The following is a 19,802-nucleotide window of genomic DNA, read 5'->3' as shown; positions in this document are numbered from 1 at the left end:
AAACTATAACTATCTCATGTTAACCAGGCCACTATGTTGTGTAAGGCGATGATTTAATAATGGAATGCTGTATTTCCTTGGTTAAATGCTGCACTTGAGTGATGCCACAATTGATTTTGATTTAATCGTTGTCTTCGAGTATTGAATAGTGATCAAGTTTGTCACAGAACCAAGATAATAAATGTCACAGTGTTGTACAATAGTCAAATTAATCTGATAGGTATTTGCTTGCTTACTTTTTGCTGTGATTGGACACTGCATATAAGACAAGGAGGCTGATTTTTCCATTTACATGCTTTGTACCCAAGCAGAATTAACTGTGTTATAGCATGAAAAAAAAAAAACTGTACTAGCACCAGAAGAGAATGAACTCTTGACCCCTGGTTTACTAGACCAGTGCTCTAACCGCTGAGCTACAAGGGCTTCATTGTGTCATGTTATGCTTTACATGATCTATGAAGTCAAGTTGTCCAGTTCTATAAATTCAAATTTATTTACAAAATATTTTTAATTAGATGATGCAACTGTACTTGGAATCTATACAATGATAGAATAGTTTTCCAGGTCATAACTTTGTTATGCAGAAAATTCTGTAGACTGAATAGTGGTACCAATGGTAGTACTGTTTACTGTATGTTTGATATTGAAATTTCTTTAGTAGCCATGACTGAGTTCGTTACACGATTTTCACAATAATACCAAATTGTTTACTGGTCATGAAGACTCGTCATTGTTTGTGCAGGATAACAAGCGGTATACCATCAGATCAGAGGAGGTGTGACACACAGTGAGCGCTATCAAAAAGAGTTTGCGTTAATTGCATATTTTGACATCTGATGGTTGTACAGGATTATGAATAGGATTTCCAGTGCTATTCTCTTCCATTGTTTTCGTTTGCCCTCTTTTTTGTGCTGTAAGTTCTTTATCACGTGGTGACATCTCCAATCGCCCTGTATATTATCATCAAAGCACTGGGGTTCCGCAGCATTAATTTATGCATAAAAAAAACTTTCAATTGGCACCTAGTTTTCAATGAAATAACCTTTTTAATAGCTCTATCCTGCGAGTTCACGTGAATGTGTCCTACCTCCTCTGCCAACTATAGTTCTTGCTGTATATCTAACTAATTTATAGTTTGGTACTGGTTGCTATGGGCCACTGCAATTGACGGTAGTTTTCAGATAGTGCTTGCATTACACTTGGTGGGTGTGTAATTGAAGTAGTTTTGGTCAGAATTACGTAATCATTAATCAAAAGATCTTGCTTAATTACTTCCTTCCTCAGCTATAAGACTTGGGTGCCCACACTAAACCCTAACCTAGTGAAATAAGCTTGCAACCTCACCTATGACCTGACTGACGGTGAAGTTACCACCATACATGGTTTGATCTGATTTTGTTAATATTGCCTGATATGTATGCCAGAGGAGGCTGCCTGCAAATCCCAAGTGCCCATGTTACAGCTAACATTTCATTGCTGGCTAATAGCCTGCACCAAGTGAGTGATCACCTTTGTCAATATGAGTGTAACCACTGGTACCTTTAAATATACACTTCTGAAAGATTTGATTATGGTTAGACAGCACATAATGTTGAAACTACGTTTGTTATAACGGACGAGTCCTAAGGATATTGCAGAAAAAGTCGAGTTGGGCAAATCTGCAATGCTATCACATTGTTTAAAGACTAATTACAATGTTTTGAAGGCCTAAAGGGGTAAGCTTTGTATTAAAGTGGTTATCTTGTGTTACCTGTAATGCGGGTGTGATCTGTATTCAAAAACATACCAAAACGTTTGTGAATGTGCTATAAGACTAATTCTCGCCTTAAACCAACATTTCCCAACTTGTAGGTGCGAAAGTGGTAATGACATTATGGCAATGGAGAATTAGAGTTATATATTTCAGCAGAAATATGCTAAATTCCTTACCCTTCAAATCATGTATAGGTAGACATATCAGTTTACTTGTGATGTTGTAAGGATTATTAAAATGAAATTGATCTTCGTAATTCAGTTACAAGTATTTTTCTCTGTGATAAAGTATAGTATAACCTCACTAATATCAGTAGATTGAAGGTAACTGAATGATAGAGAAAACCCTGTGTGGTTTTGAGACCATAGTTCTAAAACTGACCTAACCCAACAGTTTGCAAACATTGGATCAACCATTAATTAATATCTATCCCTGTAAACCTGAGTGTCTTGTTGACATCCTTGTGACATTCAAAAGTGACCTATCAAATTTGTTAGCAAATACTGGGTTGGTTAACTGACATGCCCTGACCACCCTCTTAAGGTATCTCTATTGTTCATGTCCTTTAGTGTCTGGTCTTGACAGGAGTCTGTTGGGAGAGGTTGTCTACTAATGTGTATATCAAATTTCTAGTGTCTAAGTGACTATAATTGCTTCACAATTTTCTGTTCATGTGAATGATGTGATTATGGGAGACAGTTGTGATGTCTGTACTTATAGTTTCCGTGTACATAAGTTCTATATCAATGTTGAGTGAGTAGTTATATTCCAGAGCAGCCTTATATTAAGTTTTCCAAAGAAAGCCCACATAACCTAGTGCTTATACATTTAATGGGTTATTTTTGTGGATAAGTTTTTCAAGGTCTTTTCTGTGAATTGATAAAAGTTTTCCCCATTTAATGTATTTATCAAGATGTCATTGTTTTTTGTACATGCCAAATCCAAATCCTTAGCTAGAGCAGTACCATCATCTTGAATTATCAGTTAATATTGACCTGAAAACATTCATCGGCTTAAGTCAGATTAATACTTGATACAAATCCATTAAAGAACTATAGTGAAGAACATAGCACCTGTCACACTGAGATAGTTATGGTCATGTGGCCAACTAGAACACCACACCATTGCCAGAGTATAGCTAGTTATCATGTACACTGAAGCTTTCTTGTTGACAGAGTATAGTGTCGAACCAGTCACAGTATCACAAACTTCTTAAGTAAAAATTTTACCTTAATAAAAACTCACTATACAGTAGCTTATTAGTCTGTGTGGAGAGAAAGCAAATTTTAGACTGCAATATGTGCCAAGACTTCCTGCCGATGTATATTCAACGTCTTTACCTATCATCATGTCCCATAGGTTTGCCAATTTTCCAGAAATTGTGAAGCGGACTGCTTGTTTGGGACACATATCTATAAGTGTCATGACTCTCAGTAATGCTAGCAAAATTTCTACCCTTTTAGCTTTTTTTAATCCAGCGGCATCATCATGGAGTAGTAGATTATTAATATATTTAGCATGACAAATCAAGAAAGTACAAGGTGGCAGCCATGAAATGGCTGCAATGATGTTAATGATAATAAATTTAATAATGGTTTTGTGCATTATTAAAAATGTGTTATCATTGCAGCCATTTCATGGCCGCCACCTTTGATTTCACAACTTTTTTTACCCAGGCTTTTGAGGGCCGCACCCTTTTTATATACAGCTTGGGTGGGATATCATGACAAATTAAGATAGCAAACAGCATGCATTCCAGGATACATGAAGAAAGCAGTGGAAGTCTTAATATAAATATATGACAATTTCATAACTTGATACAAATAAATTTTTGTAGTGTCCAAACATTGACATTCTTATTTGGCCATTAATAAAGGCTACTCCTTAGTTAGTTATTTGGGTGTATACAGAAAATGTCGAATACCCAAACAGCGTTATATATGAAACAGAAAGATATGAGAATTCTATAGCTATTGTAACAGCACCAGTGACATAATGTATAACTGTTTGCAGTAAATAAGTTTAGATTGGCAGTAGTTAAAATCATTATCAGTGATTCTAAAGATTCTACACACATTGCTGATGTGGACTCTGTGTACACACAGATTACTGTGGGTGTACTGTATATGGGCTTTTCTGATATACACTCATCACATGTTCTAGTGATGTAAGCAGATACGTGTGTGCATTACAACTTGATTTGAGCACTTGAGTGGACTTTCTAAATTTGAGCACTTGAGTGGACTTTCTAAATTTGTCACTTCCTTTGTAAGCAATCTGGTAATTATATCTCCCTTATTGTAATTAATTAATAGGACCAAACTGTGCACAATTGTTTCTAATGGAAGTAGATTGAGCACATGAACCATTGAGTTTTCAATTGCTCAGGTTTGTTTCTTTTCTTGGTTGGACATAAGCTAAGTTCTATCCCTAAATATTTACGCCCTTCAGTAGTAACCATCACCACAATAAAGCTAACCTTCCTCACTGACCTTTAATATGTAGTCACAGGCTCTATAATAAGTAACCACAGTAAGTGTGCTAGCAAAGAAATACAGTACCCAGTATTGTTATCAGTTGTGTATCATTGTTTAAAGGTTTGTGGTTCAGGTGATAATGAAGCATAAGTGATATCATCCAATAAAAGTAAAAGGAGGAAATGTGTTATCACGTAGTTGCATGCATTAGAGTGGTTTTGTGGTGTCTGAACAGTGAGCATGCATACAACTTTCCAACTTAGCACCTAGGGGTACTGCATGATGGCAGCGCTGACTTGCGAATTATCTAAGCCTGCACACAATAATTAACAATGTTTTGTGATATCAAAGATTTACATAACACTGCTCACATACACTATTAGCATCATGGGATATTGAAATATGAGAACCAATTCTCTGAACATCCTGTCAGACTAATGATGATGATTTCATTGTTTAGTGAGAGAGCAGCTGCCACTGGGGCTACTGGAGAACGACTAAAGGAGGGTGGGAACATCAACCGATCTTTAGTCACACTAGGAAATGTCATCTCCGCCCTTGGTTAGCCTCCTACAATGGTTTACAGAAAATCCCTCTAAGAATGAGAACCTTATTAAAACCAGGTTGTGGCCCCAATAATTTTAATTGCTAATTTTAGGCTCCATAATTCAGGGAAGCAGTTGAGTCCAGTCCAGAATAGAGGAGATTCCAGTGAACTGTTGTATTGTGGTATATACGTACAGTGCAACCTGGTAATGTGGGCAAATGAGGAACCTGTGTATGTACATAGCGCACCTTAGTAATCAGGACACTTAACACCCCTGTATAATTATCAAGTCGTTTTTCATTCATGTAGCAAAAATGTCAACGCAGCATGGGACTAGAGATAAGAAGACATTCATTCCCTATCGTGACTCTGTGCTGACCTGGTTACTAAGAGAGAGTCTTGGTGGGAACTCCAAAACTGTTATGGTAGCAGGTGAGCTATTAGTGGAAGCCTGTTTTCTTGTGGGTAGCACTCATGATTTCGCTCTTTGCTAATATAGAAAAATGTGGTTATCTATTTTTAGAAGTCACCTCAGGCTTGTATTGTCCCCCTGACCCTAGTACCACACTTTTCACTAGAATCCATACACTCAAAGTTCCCCATCTGTTAAAGCATAAATAGTGTAAAGCACATCATTCCCTTAAAAGGAGCCTCATTATATGATAGCTGTTGAATTTATTATGCTAAATGTCGTAAAATGTGTTGCGTCTGCGTGCTAGGTATATTGTGTACCAGATCATATTACAGTGAAACTCTGATCATGACATTCTCAATCAGTTGCCCCCAGAGGTTTTCCTTACAAAAAGTTTTACTATGAATTTCCATTTCACAGGAAATGTATTGTCAGTCTTCATACTGGCACATTTGTAATCTTAACTGACTATAGATGCTGTAGAAGTGCCACTGTGTAGTTTTTGTGTATATATGACTCTGTATGATGTTTTCATGTCTCTGTGTCTCTGTGTGTTAGCATTTGTTGGGGAAGCAAATGCCAACTGTCCATGTCTCACACAGTGGGTGAAGGTCCAGGTGGGACTTTGGGTGCCCACACCTGTGAGACATGGCACAACCTCCTGTGTGTTACTAATCCTGCCCCAGGAAGATTTTCCTGCACTAGGAAGATTTTCCTGCACTGATTCATAGCACCTGAGTAGCACACAGGTGTCCCAGTGCTGGTTCACTGGGTAGGTGACCATGCTAGCATGGCAGCTGAAGGATTTGCTTAGATGTGTGCGTGTGTACACAGTATTATTGTACTTTTGTGTAGCCATTTCACCAGCTGGTGTTAACTACGGTGAAACACTAAGCACCCTCCAGTATGCCAATCGAGCCAAGAACATCATCAACAAACCAACTGTCAATGAAGTGAGACCTAATTCATGTTGATGTACTTCCTGTAGCTAGTACAATTACTTTGTGTGTGCAGACCTTAGTCTTGTCTCAGTCTGTGTGTATACCCACTCAGTACACAACAGTAGGACATGGAAAACAGGAAGGAAGATGGCCACCATTATTTTTACTGCTATTAGAATTTAGCAGTACAAGGGTATTTCCCTCTATTTCTCCCACCTGTACTCCCAAAATGATCAATAATGTTGTCATTATGACAGCTTGTTTGTTATTTATATGTTTGTATGTACGTATGTACACACATGTCATATCTTGTTTATCTCTAGGACCCCAATGTAAAACTGATTCGGGAGTTACGGGCTGAAATCGAGAGGCTGAAAGGCATGATACCTAATTCACAGACAGTAAGGATATTTATTGTGACAACTGCAGTAGCCTAAAATGTCCATATTTGTACATGCAACACAGTATGGCATGAGTAATGTATAATAAGCTTTCCCTATTGAAGTTAACCAGAAACAGGAAGTATAGTAAGTACACCAATACACTATCACTTGGAGTCAGTTGTATACTGTGTTTGCTGTGTTATAATAGCTCTATCAATTCAGTATGGGTAGTGCCATTTAAAGTTTTTATCATGTCATGTGTATAGTAGCACATCTGGATGTTGACAACTTTGTTTTTTTATTGTGCAGTGGTTAACTTAGTAACATGTCTTACTGTGATGGTTAAAACTTTGCATCTATTTTGAAGTGATAAAGATTGTTAGCGAATTGCATGAAGCCGCATGTTAAAAAGTCAGTATGAATTATGCTAATGCTTTTTTTTGATAAGTTTTACAGTGTTTGTTTTAGCTACCGATAAAAACGTAAGCACTAGCCCAAGCATGTAGAATGAATAAATGAAGAATCAAAAAGCAAGAGCCATTGTATACCTTAATGATTTTGATACTGGCTAGCCTGTATAGTAGTATACGCACACATGCATACCCACTAAACTTCATGCACTGGGACACCTGTGCACTACTCAGGTGCTACAGTTGGGCGAGCTGCTTCTCTAGTTGACACCAGGTCACCAGATCCCCATTTAAACAGCTGGGTATACTGGAGCAATACAAGCAAAGTTTCTTGCTCCAGGCATCAAACCTGGGACCTTTCAATTACCAGGCCAGTGCACTAGCCACTTGGTTATGCTGCCTGTACACACATATGCACGCACACACTTCACTTCTTCACTGCCTGTCCCGGGATCCTCTTCATCCCAGCCCCCCCAGCCCCCATGAAGGTATCATACCCACCTAGCCAAGGGATGCTGAGTAACCCATTTACAAGCTTCTTTATTTAGGCTAGGTGGACCACATGACAGGAGGATGGGCCACGGACAGTAGCAGGGACCTGAACTTCTTCAGCTTGTTCCACATTGATGCATGTTGTGTGTGCATGCATGAAGTGCATGTATGCATGGGAAGCCCCGTTGTCAAATTGCAAGGCCAACTCTAGGGCACCCTGACCCTGCCTGGTCTCCACCACACGGTCAGGGACAGGGCTGCTGCCATTAGCTATATCACAAAAGACTGATCCTCTGTGGTGCATTACCAGGCCCACCACTAGGAGGTTGGCAGCACAGGCCCACACACACACTCGCACACACACACACACACACACACACACAGTGATGTGTGATATTAGGATTTTGGTTTCGGTACGATATCGATATGATAATTGGTAAAATATTGAAATTTCGATACTTTTTTGGTATTTTTTTTTTCTTTTGATTAATTGCATGGGGCAATGTTTATAATTAGTGGCTATGCTTTATAGAATTTGTGATGAAGGTAATAACAAGCCTTGGAAACTGGTAGATGCTTTTTAAAATGGCTAAACTGTACAGGATTGAGCTTCATTTCTACCATGATCGCACAATCATGTACAAAAGTTGTAAAGTACCAAAATATTACTCAATATATTGAAAATTGTAGCAAAATATTGACTATACGATAAATATTGATATCAGTTATAAAAATATTGAGATTCGATACGATATCGGTATTGAAAAAAATATTGCAATGTCGATAATTTTTCGGTATATTGCACATCACTAACACACACACACACACACACACACACACACACACACACACGCACACGCACACACACGCACACGCACTGACAGGTGATTTCATATTTATATATGATGATACAATGTATGAAGCATTAAGCTATGTAATTATCATTCCCACTGTACACACTTAGATGGGCGCCACAAGAGCGCAGTCAGAGTTTGAAGCTAGTGAGAATATACAGAGGAAAGAAGAACAAGTTAGTACACCAGTTCTTTTCATCAACCATTACCCACCTCACTATCCCTCAGGTTGCTGAGCTAACCAGGTCATGGACAGGAAAGTGGTTTGAACTTCACAAGATAGCAAAGGTGAACCAGTTGTGTATCAGTGTGTCTAATTGTGTTAAGCATTCCACTTCCTTTATGGAAGATTTGATAGGCAGGGAGTTTTATCTTGTACAGGAAACAGCTGTGTTCATTGCAGACTTCAATAGAATGTACAATACACAATAACCCTCTATATAATGGAGCTGAAAGTACATACATACATACAGTACAAATTTACTTGTAATCTATAGAATTTCACTGATACAACATATTCAATGCATTTTGTTTTGTTGTTTGGTTTAGGAACATGAGTTGGCTCTTCGCAGTGAAGGCATTAAGATGACTGTTGGTTCAGAACTTCCTCATTTTATTGCAATGGATAATGATATTCTGAGCACAGGAGTGGTCATATATCATCTACAGGTCTGCACAGTTAATGGTTTAAAAGTGTGTGTATTATGTTTGAATAGATGGGGAATACGTCTATTGGAACAACTGGCTCTGACATTGGTATGTGTGCATCCATCCGTCTGTCTGTTTTGTGTCTGCCTGTTTGACTGTACGTTTTTTTTTTGTTGTTTTTTTTCCAGCATTATTGTGTACCCTATTTATCCATAAGTACAATTATTACATTCCAGTAATGGACCATTGTACTACAGACACCAACATATGTTAGCAATAGTACAAGACTTAATGAAACCTGCAGCCCAACAAAATGATGCTCATATAGCAGCCACTGCAAAGAGCAATACATGCTCATAATAATGTATGTATGTGTCTTACTTTGCGTTAAAACCTGAAACATGTGTGGGTGCCATTTGATATGGTGGTTTCTGTGTAGCCTAACTATGTAAGTGGGAATTGCTTTTGACTGTCATCTTCATAACTTTACTGGCATCATGGGAATTGTCTATATATCGTAACAAGAATTTCTGACTTGCGGAAGCTAAATCACGCCCTGGCACGTTTAAATCACACTTGGGATATAAGTGAAATTCTACAGAAGCCAACTAAACTATATATGTAATCAGGAATAGTACATCTTTACATGTGCGCACACACACACGCACACACACACGCACACACACACACACACTACTACACACACTACTACACACACTACTACACACACACACACACACTACTACACACACACACACACACGCACACACACACTACTACACACACTACTACACACACACACACACACACACACACACACACACACACACACTACTACTACTACTACACACACTACTACACACACTACTACACACACACACTCTGGTGTGTGTGTGTGTGTGGTACAGTATATGACGTGTGTGTACTAACATTCTGTTCAGATCTGGCAGGTCCAGGAATGATGAATCAACACTGTACCGTTGAACACATTGATGGAGTGGTCATGCTGCATCCCAAACAAGGAGAATGCTATATCAACTATGATCAGATCACTGAACCAACTAAACTCAACCAAGGTAATTCCAACCATTTGAAAATATATCCTCTACATTAAGCAGTTTATCAGGTACTTGTATAGTTGCTGGTGTAGCAATATTTAATAGTTGGGACTACCAGCACTCCACACCTGTTAGAGGGGATTCTGGAAAGTATTTCTGTAGTAACAATATTTCTGTTGCTGTTGAGTCTGGCAAGAAAATCAGAGCGGTTTACTGTACTGTGTATTGCATAATTTATTCAGTGTTTTGTTTTTCTCCATTATGCTCTACCATCCATGATATTTATCAGAAATGTATTCATTAAAAAGAGAATTTTTAAATAGGATGTTGGTGGGGGTGTATTGTTTTTCACAAATTCCATTTATCAGAAGTGACATTTTAAAAAAACAAATGCTCCCGAAAATAATCACTGGGTATAATTCCCCAATGTAGTGTAGTGGTTACTTGTATTACAAGCTGTTGACTTATACTGACACTCCTGTGTACATTAGGTGACTTCATTCAACTGGGAGAGGCCATTACGTTTCGGTTCAACCACCCCAAAGAGGCTCTTAAGCTTAAACAAGTAATATTAAAATGTCACAAGTGTTTTTGTTGCATGTCTGTCATGTAATGTATGAAGGGAAACTTTTGGCATTGCAAAATTTGGTAAATAACTTTGAATTTAAAGTTTTACCCATCCAAATATTTTGCTCCTGAGAAAAGCAGCCACTCTTTGTGACACTAATTACTAGGTATATTTCACAAGTATTATTGAGTGTGTTAACCTGCAGCGAATGGAATCAATGAGTAACTGCGCCACCAAGGTCCACTGGGCCATCAAGCTAGAATCCTGCCAGTGCCACCAACTACTGAGCTAAGTAGTACATGTGGTATCCTTGAGCCTTGGAGTCCAGACATAACATGAGTGCTGCCATATCCACTACTCGAGAGGGTGGACCTTGCAGTTGATGGCTGTATAGTCTTGAATATTAGGCACCAGGCATGGCACGCCAATTGATTACACAAGGGCATGCACTTCACTGACAATTCACTTTGCCAACTGTTCTAGTTTGCTTCAGCCAAATGTTCCCTCCACCAAAGTTTCCCTCCGGACGATATTATTTGTATATTTTTGGACATTTGATTTTTTTAGGTTGAAGATCACGTACAGGGACCATCTATACCTGTATTCACCAGGTGTGTGCAACATGTGTTGGGCAACAGTAATTTCAAGATGTTTCCTTTAGTCCCCATCAAACTAAACAGCTAATGAAGAGACAGGAAGAAACACTTGAAGTTGAGAGGTGATTTTTTTGTGTGGGCAATTTTGTACAACATTGAACAATCATAGACTTTTATCTGATGTACTGTTGGGTTAAGTATAATGGATTCTGTCTGGGTTGCTTTTTTTGTACTAAAAGAGTTTTTGACCATAAGCTACATTAGTCAAATGAGATTGTGAAACCTTACTTGACAACCACCTTTAATTAAGGCCACCTCATTATCAAGTAGGTCCCAAATGCAGCAAAGGTGTATCTCATTAGTAAGTCCACCTTGCATTGAGGCCATATTGTTTCTTGGATCAAAAGGTGGCAGTAGGGTTGCTATTACTTGCTAAAATGGTTGTTCCCTTTTTATTCTAGGAAGAAATTTGAAATGCAGAAGACAAAGATTGAGGAGGACTTTACCGAGAAGGCCAGGTTGGTACAGATGGAACTTGAGAAGGAACGGGAGAAGGCAAAATCTGAGAAAGAAAAGTATGAAACTGAGAAGGCCAAACTGGAGCACGAGCGCAGAAAGCTAGAACAACTACAGTTAGAGATTCAGGAGCGAGAAGAAAGGATTTCAACTCCAGTCAATGTGGCCAAAACCTCTGACAAAGACTTAAACAGTACTGAAGTAGCCACAACTAACCACATTTCACAGCATTCTTCTAGCTCTGTAGTTAATCCTAGCAATGCATCCTTTGACATAGTTACAGGCACTGCGGCTACAAATGTAGCAGGAGTAGTCAATCATGTTCATCCGGGCTCAGAACTGCATGAGACTTTGCATGGTCAAGCTACAGCTGTAACTAACCCTCAGCTGTTAGAAAAACAACTTGTGTTTGAACAAGAAAGACTGGATTCCATGCAGCAAGAATTAAGTGAGAAAATATCAGACAATCACACTACTGTAGACAGCTCCCAGGTTATGTACTTGTTGAATGAGAGAAAAAAGGTAGATGAACAACACATTTTATTAGAAAAGGCAAAGTTTTCAGCTGAAAGCAAAGAAAGGTAACACAGTCAGCCTAAGAAATCTACTGTATATTACTAAGCAGTTTCTGATATTTAGAGCGATAGAGAGTTTAGAAGAGCACAGGAAACTTGAAGCTGCTCTGGATGGCATTAAGTCAGAGTTAGGAATTGGCAACACCGGCAAAGAAAACTACAAGACTTTAATGGAAGAAAATGAAATGATATTAAAGTACGTAAAGACATCCTGGTTTTGAAAACTTTTTTTTTTTTATGTCCAGAGAAAAATCAGAACTACAAGAGCGAGTGACTACACTGGAGGAAAAGCTTAGTAAGGTGACTAAACAATCTTGTGATAGTCAATAGAAACCTGTGCTTTTGTGTCAATAACATTACCTTTACAGTTTAAGCTATTGGATGTTATAGACATATTTGGTATTCTGTACATAGACAAGGAAAGTAAAGTTAAGAGAAAAGGGTGGAAGTGGTAAGGATTCTAAAGCACGTCGAAGGAGCTCCCATTTGGACACATTTGGTGTCAATATCGTCCGGTATATCTCTAGAGGGTCTGGTTCACACACTCACTATGTATTTGAAGTCAAGGTAGGTTTTAAAAACTTCACATGAAATTTGTGAGCATAGCTTGTTGTGGTGTAGCTCCGACTTGGCAAAGAGCAGTGGTTTGTGTATAGACGATATGAACAGTTTTACGAGCTACACAAACAAATGAAACAAACTTATCCTGAGGTTAGTTTACACTCCATTTTCATGCACTATTACTACTGTACTGTATAGCTTGAAGCACTGGCCTTTCCTCCATCTAATACAAAGTGGTTCAAGTGGCTAAGAAGTAGTGGTAACAATGATGAAGTCATGAAGAAGAGACAAAAAGATCTTGAGGTAATTTGATTATACTGTCACCACAAATTTTGGGTGATTAAAAGCTCCTTATTTTCTCCTTTTAGCTCTACTTGCAGTCATTTTTTGCTGTATGTACCAGCATCCCTCACTGTCCGTTATCAAATGCTGAAGAGGCATTGTCCCTAGAAATGATGGGGAAATTCCACTCCTTCTTTGTACCCAGTGTAATGGAAACTGTGACATCATCCAATAGTGCTGCAGTTTAGTGTGTGCTCAATTATTTATTTATTTGAATTGTAAATATTATTGTTAATAATGTTCAATTTTTCTACATAATAAAAGTAATATCTTTTAAAACAATGTGCTACTTATTTGTACATGGTGGTCTAGCAAAGTATATATGGTGTGTGCATCTATGAAAATAGTTTGTTCATTTCAGGAACTGTGTACTATGTCTGCAAGTGTTGTTGGAGGTTGGGCGACCTCCATGTTTGTAGGATTTGGGGTAGGTGTGTATGGAGCACCCAAAAGCATGTCAGCAATCTTTCCTGCTTCTCTTAACCCACTCAACATTGCGCCATGAACTGTGGCAGGATAGTTGCGTATTGTGTGCTCCCCAGCAAAGAAGACCTAAACAACTTGAAATTATACATTTAAGTATATTAGTGATACCCACTTTTGGCTGTGGGATGAATGGTTTGTTCCTTTGTGGACTAACTGCCTCAGCCATAAAGTCGTAGTCATTGCCTGAAGATCCTGTTTATCATAAACAAAAGAAATGTCTAAAGCAGAGATCGTGACTAGAAACCTAACGACTATAAATGGAATAAACTAAAACAAATGCCACCTATACACGTACACACATTCCATTCTGACAAATAACGTCTGAGAAAATACTTCAAAGACTACATAAAAATAACCTTACCAACTGCAACATAAGAGTAAGACCCACGAGCCCACTCATCTCCTAACCATCTGGTTACCTTTGTACACTGAGGCTGTAGAACAAGACAATAATATAACAATTTAAAAGGTGTCACAACATTGTGTTATAGTTATTATTACACCTCTGGTACTGCTGTATCTCCATATATGCTCCTCAGAACTGCCATAGCTTTGGCCACTATAACCTGATCTGATAGTGACTCAAATTTAAGAGCATCCTCGCCAGCCACTAGTGCTATTAGCACCTAAAGATACACACAGAGAATTGTGTGTGTGTGTTTGTATGTGTGTGTTGTACCGGAGATTCTGAGAGGTGCCAAAAGAGAAAGAACTCTCCTCTTGCTGTCCATGAAGTACCAACATGCCCAAACATGTGCATACTGTGGTCCCAGAATTGCTCATTAAAACACAAAATGACCTAAAAAGGATCAACATTAAAAAGCATTTCATCATTATTTTATGTGCTTCACTTTATTAAGGAGCCCAAAGCCCATGTTGTTAATAGCCTGTTGTTTCCATTCTGGTAAAGGAGGGTGAAATGTGAGTGCTCCTGATTTAAGCACCCCAAGTGGAACAGTACACAACATGGCATCAGCTCGATAAATCTGTGAAGAGCCTGTGTCTGTTGATACTGCGTGCACCTCCACACCTTAATAGGGAGAAAAAATGACCAAAAATTTCAACACAGAATCTCTCAAATATACCAAGACAAGCCATACATAGTAATTCTTCCCATAGACACACTTGTATATGTGTACCACAAGTTATAGCAACTAAATTAGTCAATTTTTAAACCTGCACAACAAAAATATTCTATTGAGACTACGCAGTCTATCCTAGTTAGGAAATTTATCAAATTCTTGTACAATCACAATTATGACACCTATTAACAAACAAAGGACTAATTGATAACACCACTTGAAGGACAAAGAATTGATTAGATTAAAAACTGCTAAGGAAATTGATAAACACTTAAGTTAGCATACCAATAAGACCCGCCTTGTATTGTAATAGGAAATTTCCTGACCTGGTAGTAAATGTGTACACGCACCTGGTAGGTGGAAAATAACATCCCATATTTTCAAGGAAAAACAGAAGACCATATTGTGTGCAAGTGTTACAAAGTACATGGCAATTTCGGGAAAAAGAATGAGCAGATGAAGGGCTTGTATTTGCATTTTTTTGTCACTAATTAGCAGCAATACTTACACAGAAGGAATGAACAGATTATAGACTATACTAAACACACAGCAAAGCATAAAACAAATGGTTGAATAAGTACATGAAATATTTACCTTCGTTGCTGTACCGTACACTCTGGGCTGCTATATGAAACCGAATGTCTATGCCTTTTGACACAGCTTCAGGGACTTCCGAGTATCCAGTCCGCATGGCAAGATGGTGTCCAGTAAACTCAAACTCATCATCTTGGTCCCAGTGTTTCAGACTAAGAGCACTCAGTGGTGCAGCATTGGCAAACTCCAGGTTGGCAAAATGCCAGCTCATAATTTGGTGGTCCAATGGTGACATATAGATTTCACTGGATAGTGGGAAAAAAAAAACTCAGACCTTTACAGTGTCCAGCACTGAATATCTGATAGCATGAAGAAAAGAAGAGACAAAAACCACTATATATTATTATATAAGAAAAAGGGACCAATTTATTACCATCTCACATTATTGTGATACAGTAATATGATACATCCTGTTGCCTACATATTAATCACCTACATCCTGACTTGTGGAGACACATTAATATCTATCCCATAATTATCTTTAACCACACTTACCGCAAATTTCAGTGGGATGGTCAGTTAACATAGTTACCAGTTTGTACACAACATAACATTACTGCTTAGGGAAGAAACCAGATACTATACAACTCTATTTTTAGCAAATGATTTTTGTGATGTTCTATGTATCTGCTGTCGGGAATTTTTAGCAGAGGGCAGAGGGCAAAGAGATACACCCAAGTTACTGACTAGACACATTCAATTTGTCAAGTTAGATAAGATGGTATAACATTAGTCCCTCTACCATAGGATGATGACACTGTGTACAATACAATCATTAGCAGTTTGTTCAAACAAGATGTCACGATACTCACAAGCCTCCTCCGCCCCTCACAAGCAGTAAACCCTTTAAAATGAGCCACATACAGGTTCTCAAGACATACAAGTGATTTATAAGGTTCTGTTGTGCCCAATATAAAAACTACATGTTAAAATACATACCAAATAAGCCAGGGATATTTACTATTAATTGACTGTAGTTCACATTCAAAGAAAAAAATTAATAGTACAACACCTCACTTTGAACACAAAACAGAAATTCCTGGTGCTGTATGTGTTGCAAAATTATTATTGATACAATGTCAACAATATCTACACAATATACAGGTATAATAGGACAAAGATTTTGGGTCCAAATAGTCCTGGTTCAATATATTTGTCTACTAGAGGACAAACCAGAAGTCCCTTCAGCTCCCAAATTGTTTGCTATATATTCCATTACTATATGTACGCTATTCACACAACACAACTACTTGTTCCTTACGGTATTGACATATCTTCAATGTCTTCTAGTTTATTTTCCAATTCCATCTGTTGCTCTAGCAACTCATCATATTGCTGCATGGGCCATACATGTGTATATTATACCAGTACAAACTATCTGTCTCACACAACACTGTTAAAATATATTCAATAAATCCCCTAAACATAGCTCCCCAAATATGCTACCCACAAAACCACACTGTACAGCTATAATCAAACAGTCTTCCAGGTGGTGCATCCTCGTGATGAAATTCCCAATATTTATAGGATAAGATTAATAATGGGAACCGAACTCAGGCCCCAAATCTTGTGGTTTTGTCATTTCTACATGTACGCATACCCGAAATGTTTGTGACCTGGTAGTAGTATTATAAATAAAGTAGAAAACCTTTTGTATAGTTAGTCCCGTGCTGATTTGCTTTCTATCCTACTTGCTTACCTTAAAAAGAGTAACCAAGTCTTTGTCAATTCCACTAATAAGGAGTCCTTCCCCTTCAGGGTCACTGCAAAAAAAATAAACAAGATGTTGTGAAATGTCCACAAACAAAGCAAAACACCAGACAAACATACTTTTGTAAAGCCTTGTATTGCTCTTTTTTATTCTGTGCTTCTGTAACTTTTGACTGAATTTCTCTCAACCTGTGACGAACACTCAACAAATCTTCTTGTAGTCCAACAACATTCTGCAAGTGATCAAACACTTTCATCTTCTGCTTCCAGTCCTGAAGACTAACAAATCAATAAAATAAACAACATCATCTAAACAAACAGCACACATCATCACTTAATCCCCAACCTTAGCAATTCATAGACTGTGTAAGCCATTTATGGGATTACTTTAGTGTTTGTTCTATTAGAATATTTTGGCAACTTCTAAGCAGTGTTTTAGAAGTGCTTTAATATAGACATCAAAGTTTCCTATGTCACTCAAAATACAATCTTTGTGTGCATACCTAATAAGTGCTTCAAGGGATTTCCCCAGTGACAATGGTTTCCTGTGCAGCTGATCCACATGTAGTTGATGTGCAAGGTGAGACACAGAGTCTAACAGTCGGTTGAATTCTAACTCAATTGTCTTATCTCTGTCTTTCTGTACCTGTGGCATATAAAGGGACCTCACTTTAGAACTCAAATTAGGAAATGAATAATATACCATTTCTCCCGTTGTCAAGAACAGAGGACAACGCTGTTTAATTCTGCTCATTTTCAAGTTCAGTTGTTTCTTCAACACCGCAAGTGGGTTTCCACCTAAAATGAAATGAAGCAATATAATTAATCCACATCTGTTATTTTACCTAATCCAGTAATCACCATGGCACCAAGGTCAGCTACATAGTGACCCTCTTTGAACGTATTGATCCTTCCCCCAACACGAGACTACAAATAACAAATAACAACAAATAATAGGACACACTTCTAATACAACATACAATAGACCATCAGCTTACACTCTCAGACTTAAAGAACATTACTAATATGTAATATGTGGCAATATTCTAATCCTAAAGTCTATTCAGAAAGCAGCAAAAATAAACCAATAGTTCCAGATCCTAAGACTCTACTATAAACCAATTCTACTACATACACATAATCTGCACATACTCGTGGTTCTAAGACGGTCACATCAAGGCCAAAGAACTGTAGTTGTCTGGCTGCCACTAGTCCTGCCATTCCTGCTCCTAAGACCAGCACCTTGAATGGCATCTTACCTGTATAAAAACCCACAATCACAATTAACACAAGGAACATCATGCATGCAAGAGCCTACCCTGTAATGGTCTTAGCAACTGGAAGACACCAAAGTTGATATAACCATATCTCTGCAAATAACCATGGGCTCGCATAATTAGCTTGGATTTCGCTAAATGAAGAAATACATATGAAATATTACAATACAGATGTATGAAGTCCCTACATGCACTAGGTAGTTGTATAAGTTGTTGCACTTTTTCCAATGTCAATTCTTCATGTGGATTGGCTAGCCAAGCTTCAAGCTAAAGACAAGACAATGATTAAATTTACAAACTCTACAACACTATGGTAACTCACAATCTTATTTCTAACAAAAATAAATTCTAATATTGTGGAATTGGAGCCTTGAGCAATGTCAGAGAAACATTCAATCTCTTGTTTGGTCAGCTTATCTGCCGGCATGCGACTGGAGAAAGCAGCACCATCGAGACCTGTCATCGTAAGAATCACATTATGGATTTGAAAACACAATTAATACACAACACATAATATGGGTTCTCCTAAATCATCTTTCAATCAAGCACAATCTAGATCAAGGCTCCAGATTGTGAAATCCTTTAGAACATAATTTTATAAACACAATTCTGGAGTTCAATACACATGATATCATATTCACTTTGTCCATGATGCGTTACACTACACGACTTACCTGTAGGGATCTCATACTCCACTTCAGTGTGCACACTGGGAGACTGTTCATCATCCCCAAGTGTAGGAATGCTACCAGCATCACTGTAGAGCTGTGGAGATGTACCAGTTCAAGTGTGTGGTGTATACATGTGGTGTGTGTGTGTAGTGTCACTAGTGTGTTGTATATGTAAGCCCCACTCCCACTCCCAGGCATAGGTGGGGATTTGTGCATCTTTTGCTGGAATACTGGTGGGGGGTTTATGATTATACATACTTTCATGGATTTTTAGATCAGCACTGTTTTTGCAGACCGTGGCAATCATACAAGCGAGTCTAAGCTTATGCCAATTAACACGGATGCTATACAAATTCCCCACATTCCCCCAGGATGGTAGGTACATCTAATGTGGGGCGTTGTGAAAATATTTTGCCCAAGGGATGAGTCTTTTATACTGTGAACTGTACAAATGCCCAGGAGGGGTGGAGATTTGCATTGATAGGTGCATTAAGTGTTGCAGTAGTAAGTATGCCTTATGCCTACTAACCAGGTTGTCCATTTACATTTCTACTACACATCACTCACCCTAGGTCTCTTGGCTCTGCTGTTAACTCGAGGTGGTGGTGGATTTAACCTGTACATTACTGCAAAGAGTAAATATTCCTTCTACCCTTATTAACCATTAAAGGGGACTCACTTTCAAAGACTCAAAGACGATGCAGTGTTTTAATCACATCGCTCAGCACAACAATATCAGCGCCTTGTACGGTGGAGTACAAAAGCGTAATCCTCTGTGTAATCAGTTTGGGTGCTTTGCAAAACGAGCACTAATTAGGATAAAGTTGGTGGAACTTTAATTAGAATAAA

The 19,802-nt window shown here is 38.2% G+C and overlaps 2 protein-coding genes across 2 annotated transcripts in view; one reads left to right on the top strand and one right to left on the bottom strand.

Moving 5' to 3' along the window:
- LOC136236353 (kinesin-like protein KIF16B) overlaps window positions 1-13,461 on the top strand; it is a 22,980-nt gene extending 9,519 nt beyond the window's left edge. Inside the window, exons 11-29 of the mRNA XM_066026497.1 lie at window positions 4,691-4,791; window positions 5,087-5,209; window positions 6,045-6,142; window positions 6,454-6,531; window positions 8,380-8,445; window positions 8,498-8,557; window positions 8,819-8,938; window positions 8,986-9,025; window positions 9,859-9,993; window positions 10,467-10,540; window positions 11,111-11,154; window positions 11,205-11,261; window positions 11,601-12,236; window positions 12,295-12,426; window positions 12,476-12,530; window positions 12,645-12,797; window positions 12,852-12,941; window positions 12,990-13,094; window positions 13,160-13,461. Coding sequence (XP_065882569.1) covers window positions 4,691-4,791; window positions 5,087-5,209; window positions 6,045-6,142; window positions 6,454-6,531; window positions 8,380-8,445; window positions 8,498-8,557; window positions 8,819-8,938; window positions 8,986-9,025; window positions 9,859-9,993; window positions 10,467-10,540; window positions 11,111-11,154; window positions 11,205-11,261; window positions 11,601-12,236; window positions 12,295-12,426; window positions 12,476-12,530; window positions 12,645-12,797; window positions 12,852-12,941; window positions 12,990-13,094; window positions 13,160-13,321 — 2,329 coding nt within the window. The 3' untranslated portion in view covers window positions 13,322-13,461. The remainder of the gene's footprint in view (window positions 1-4,690; window positions 4,792-5,086; window positions 5,210-6,044; window positions 6,143-6,453; window positions 6,532-8,379; window positions 8,446-8,497; window positions 8,558-8,818; window positions 8,939-8,985; window positions 9,026-9,858; window positions 9,994-10,466; window positions 10,541-11,110; window positions 11,155-11,204; window positions 11,262-11,600; window positions 12,237-12,294; window positions 12,427-12,475; window positions 12,531-12,644; window positions 12,798-12,851; window positions 12,942-12,989; window positions 13,095-13,159) is intronic.
- Window positions 13,359-19,802, bottom strand: LOC136236354 (lysine-specific histone demethylase 1A-like). The gene is made up of 20 exons (XM_066026498.1): window positions 19,633-19,802; window positions 19,521-19,579; window positions 18,957-19,047; window positions 18,605-18,738; window positions 18,471-18,549; window positions 18,324-18,416; window positions 18,158-18,264; window positions 17,851-17,932; window positions 17,709-17,803; window positions 17,509-17,651; window positions 17,126-17,284; window positions 16,995-17,058; window positions 16,557-16,630; window positions 15,296-15,540; window positions 14,471-14,649; window positions 14,299-14,418; window positions 14,123-14,245; window positions 13,981-14,053; window positions 13,732-13,811; window positions 13,359-13,685 (listed from the first exon to the last, which is right to left on the bottom strand). The coding sequence occupies exons 2-20, from the start codon at window positions 19,575-19,577 to the stop codon at window positions 13,491-13,493; spliced, it is 2,193 nt and encodes a 730-aa protein (XP_065882570.1). The 5' UTR covers window positions 19,578-19,579; window positions 19,633-19,802; the 3' UTR covers window positions 13,359-13,490.

The sequence above is a fragment of the Dysidea avara genome, chromosome 10 (genome assembly GCF_963678975.1).
Source record: "Dysidea avara chromosome 10, odDysAvar1.4, whole genome shotgun sequence".
Classification (NCBI taxonomy): domain Eukaryota; kingdom Metazoa; phylum Porifera; class Demospongiae; order Dictyoceratida; family Dysideidae; genus Dysidea; species Dysidea avara.
Note: the sequence above shows the minus strand (reverse complement) of the source record. Positions and strands in the feature narration are given on the sequence as shown.

Excerpts from the sequence above, each read along its gene's own strand:
- LOC136236354 (XM_066026498.1), bottom strand. The coding sequence starts at position 19,577 with ATGTACAGGTTAAATCCACCACCACCTCGAGTTAACAGCAGAGCCAAG. Across the intron at positions 17,804-17,850 it reads CATGGTGATTACTGGATTAG|GTGGAAACCCACTTGCGGTG; the intron begins GTAAAATAACAG and ends ATTTCATTTTAG. Across the intron at positions 14,246-14,298 it reads GGCACCTCTCAGAATCTCCG|GTGCTAATAGCACTAGTGGC; the intron begins GTACAACACACA and ends GTGTATCTTTAG.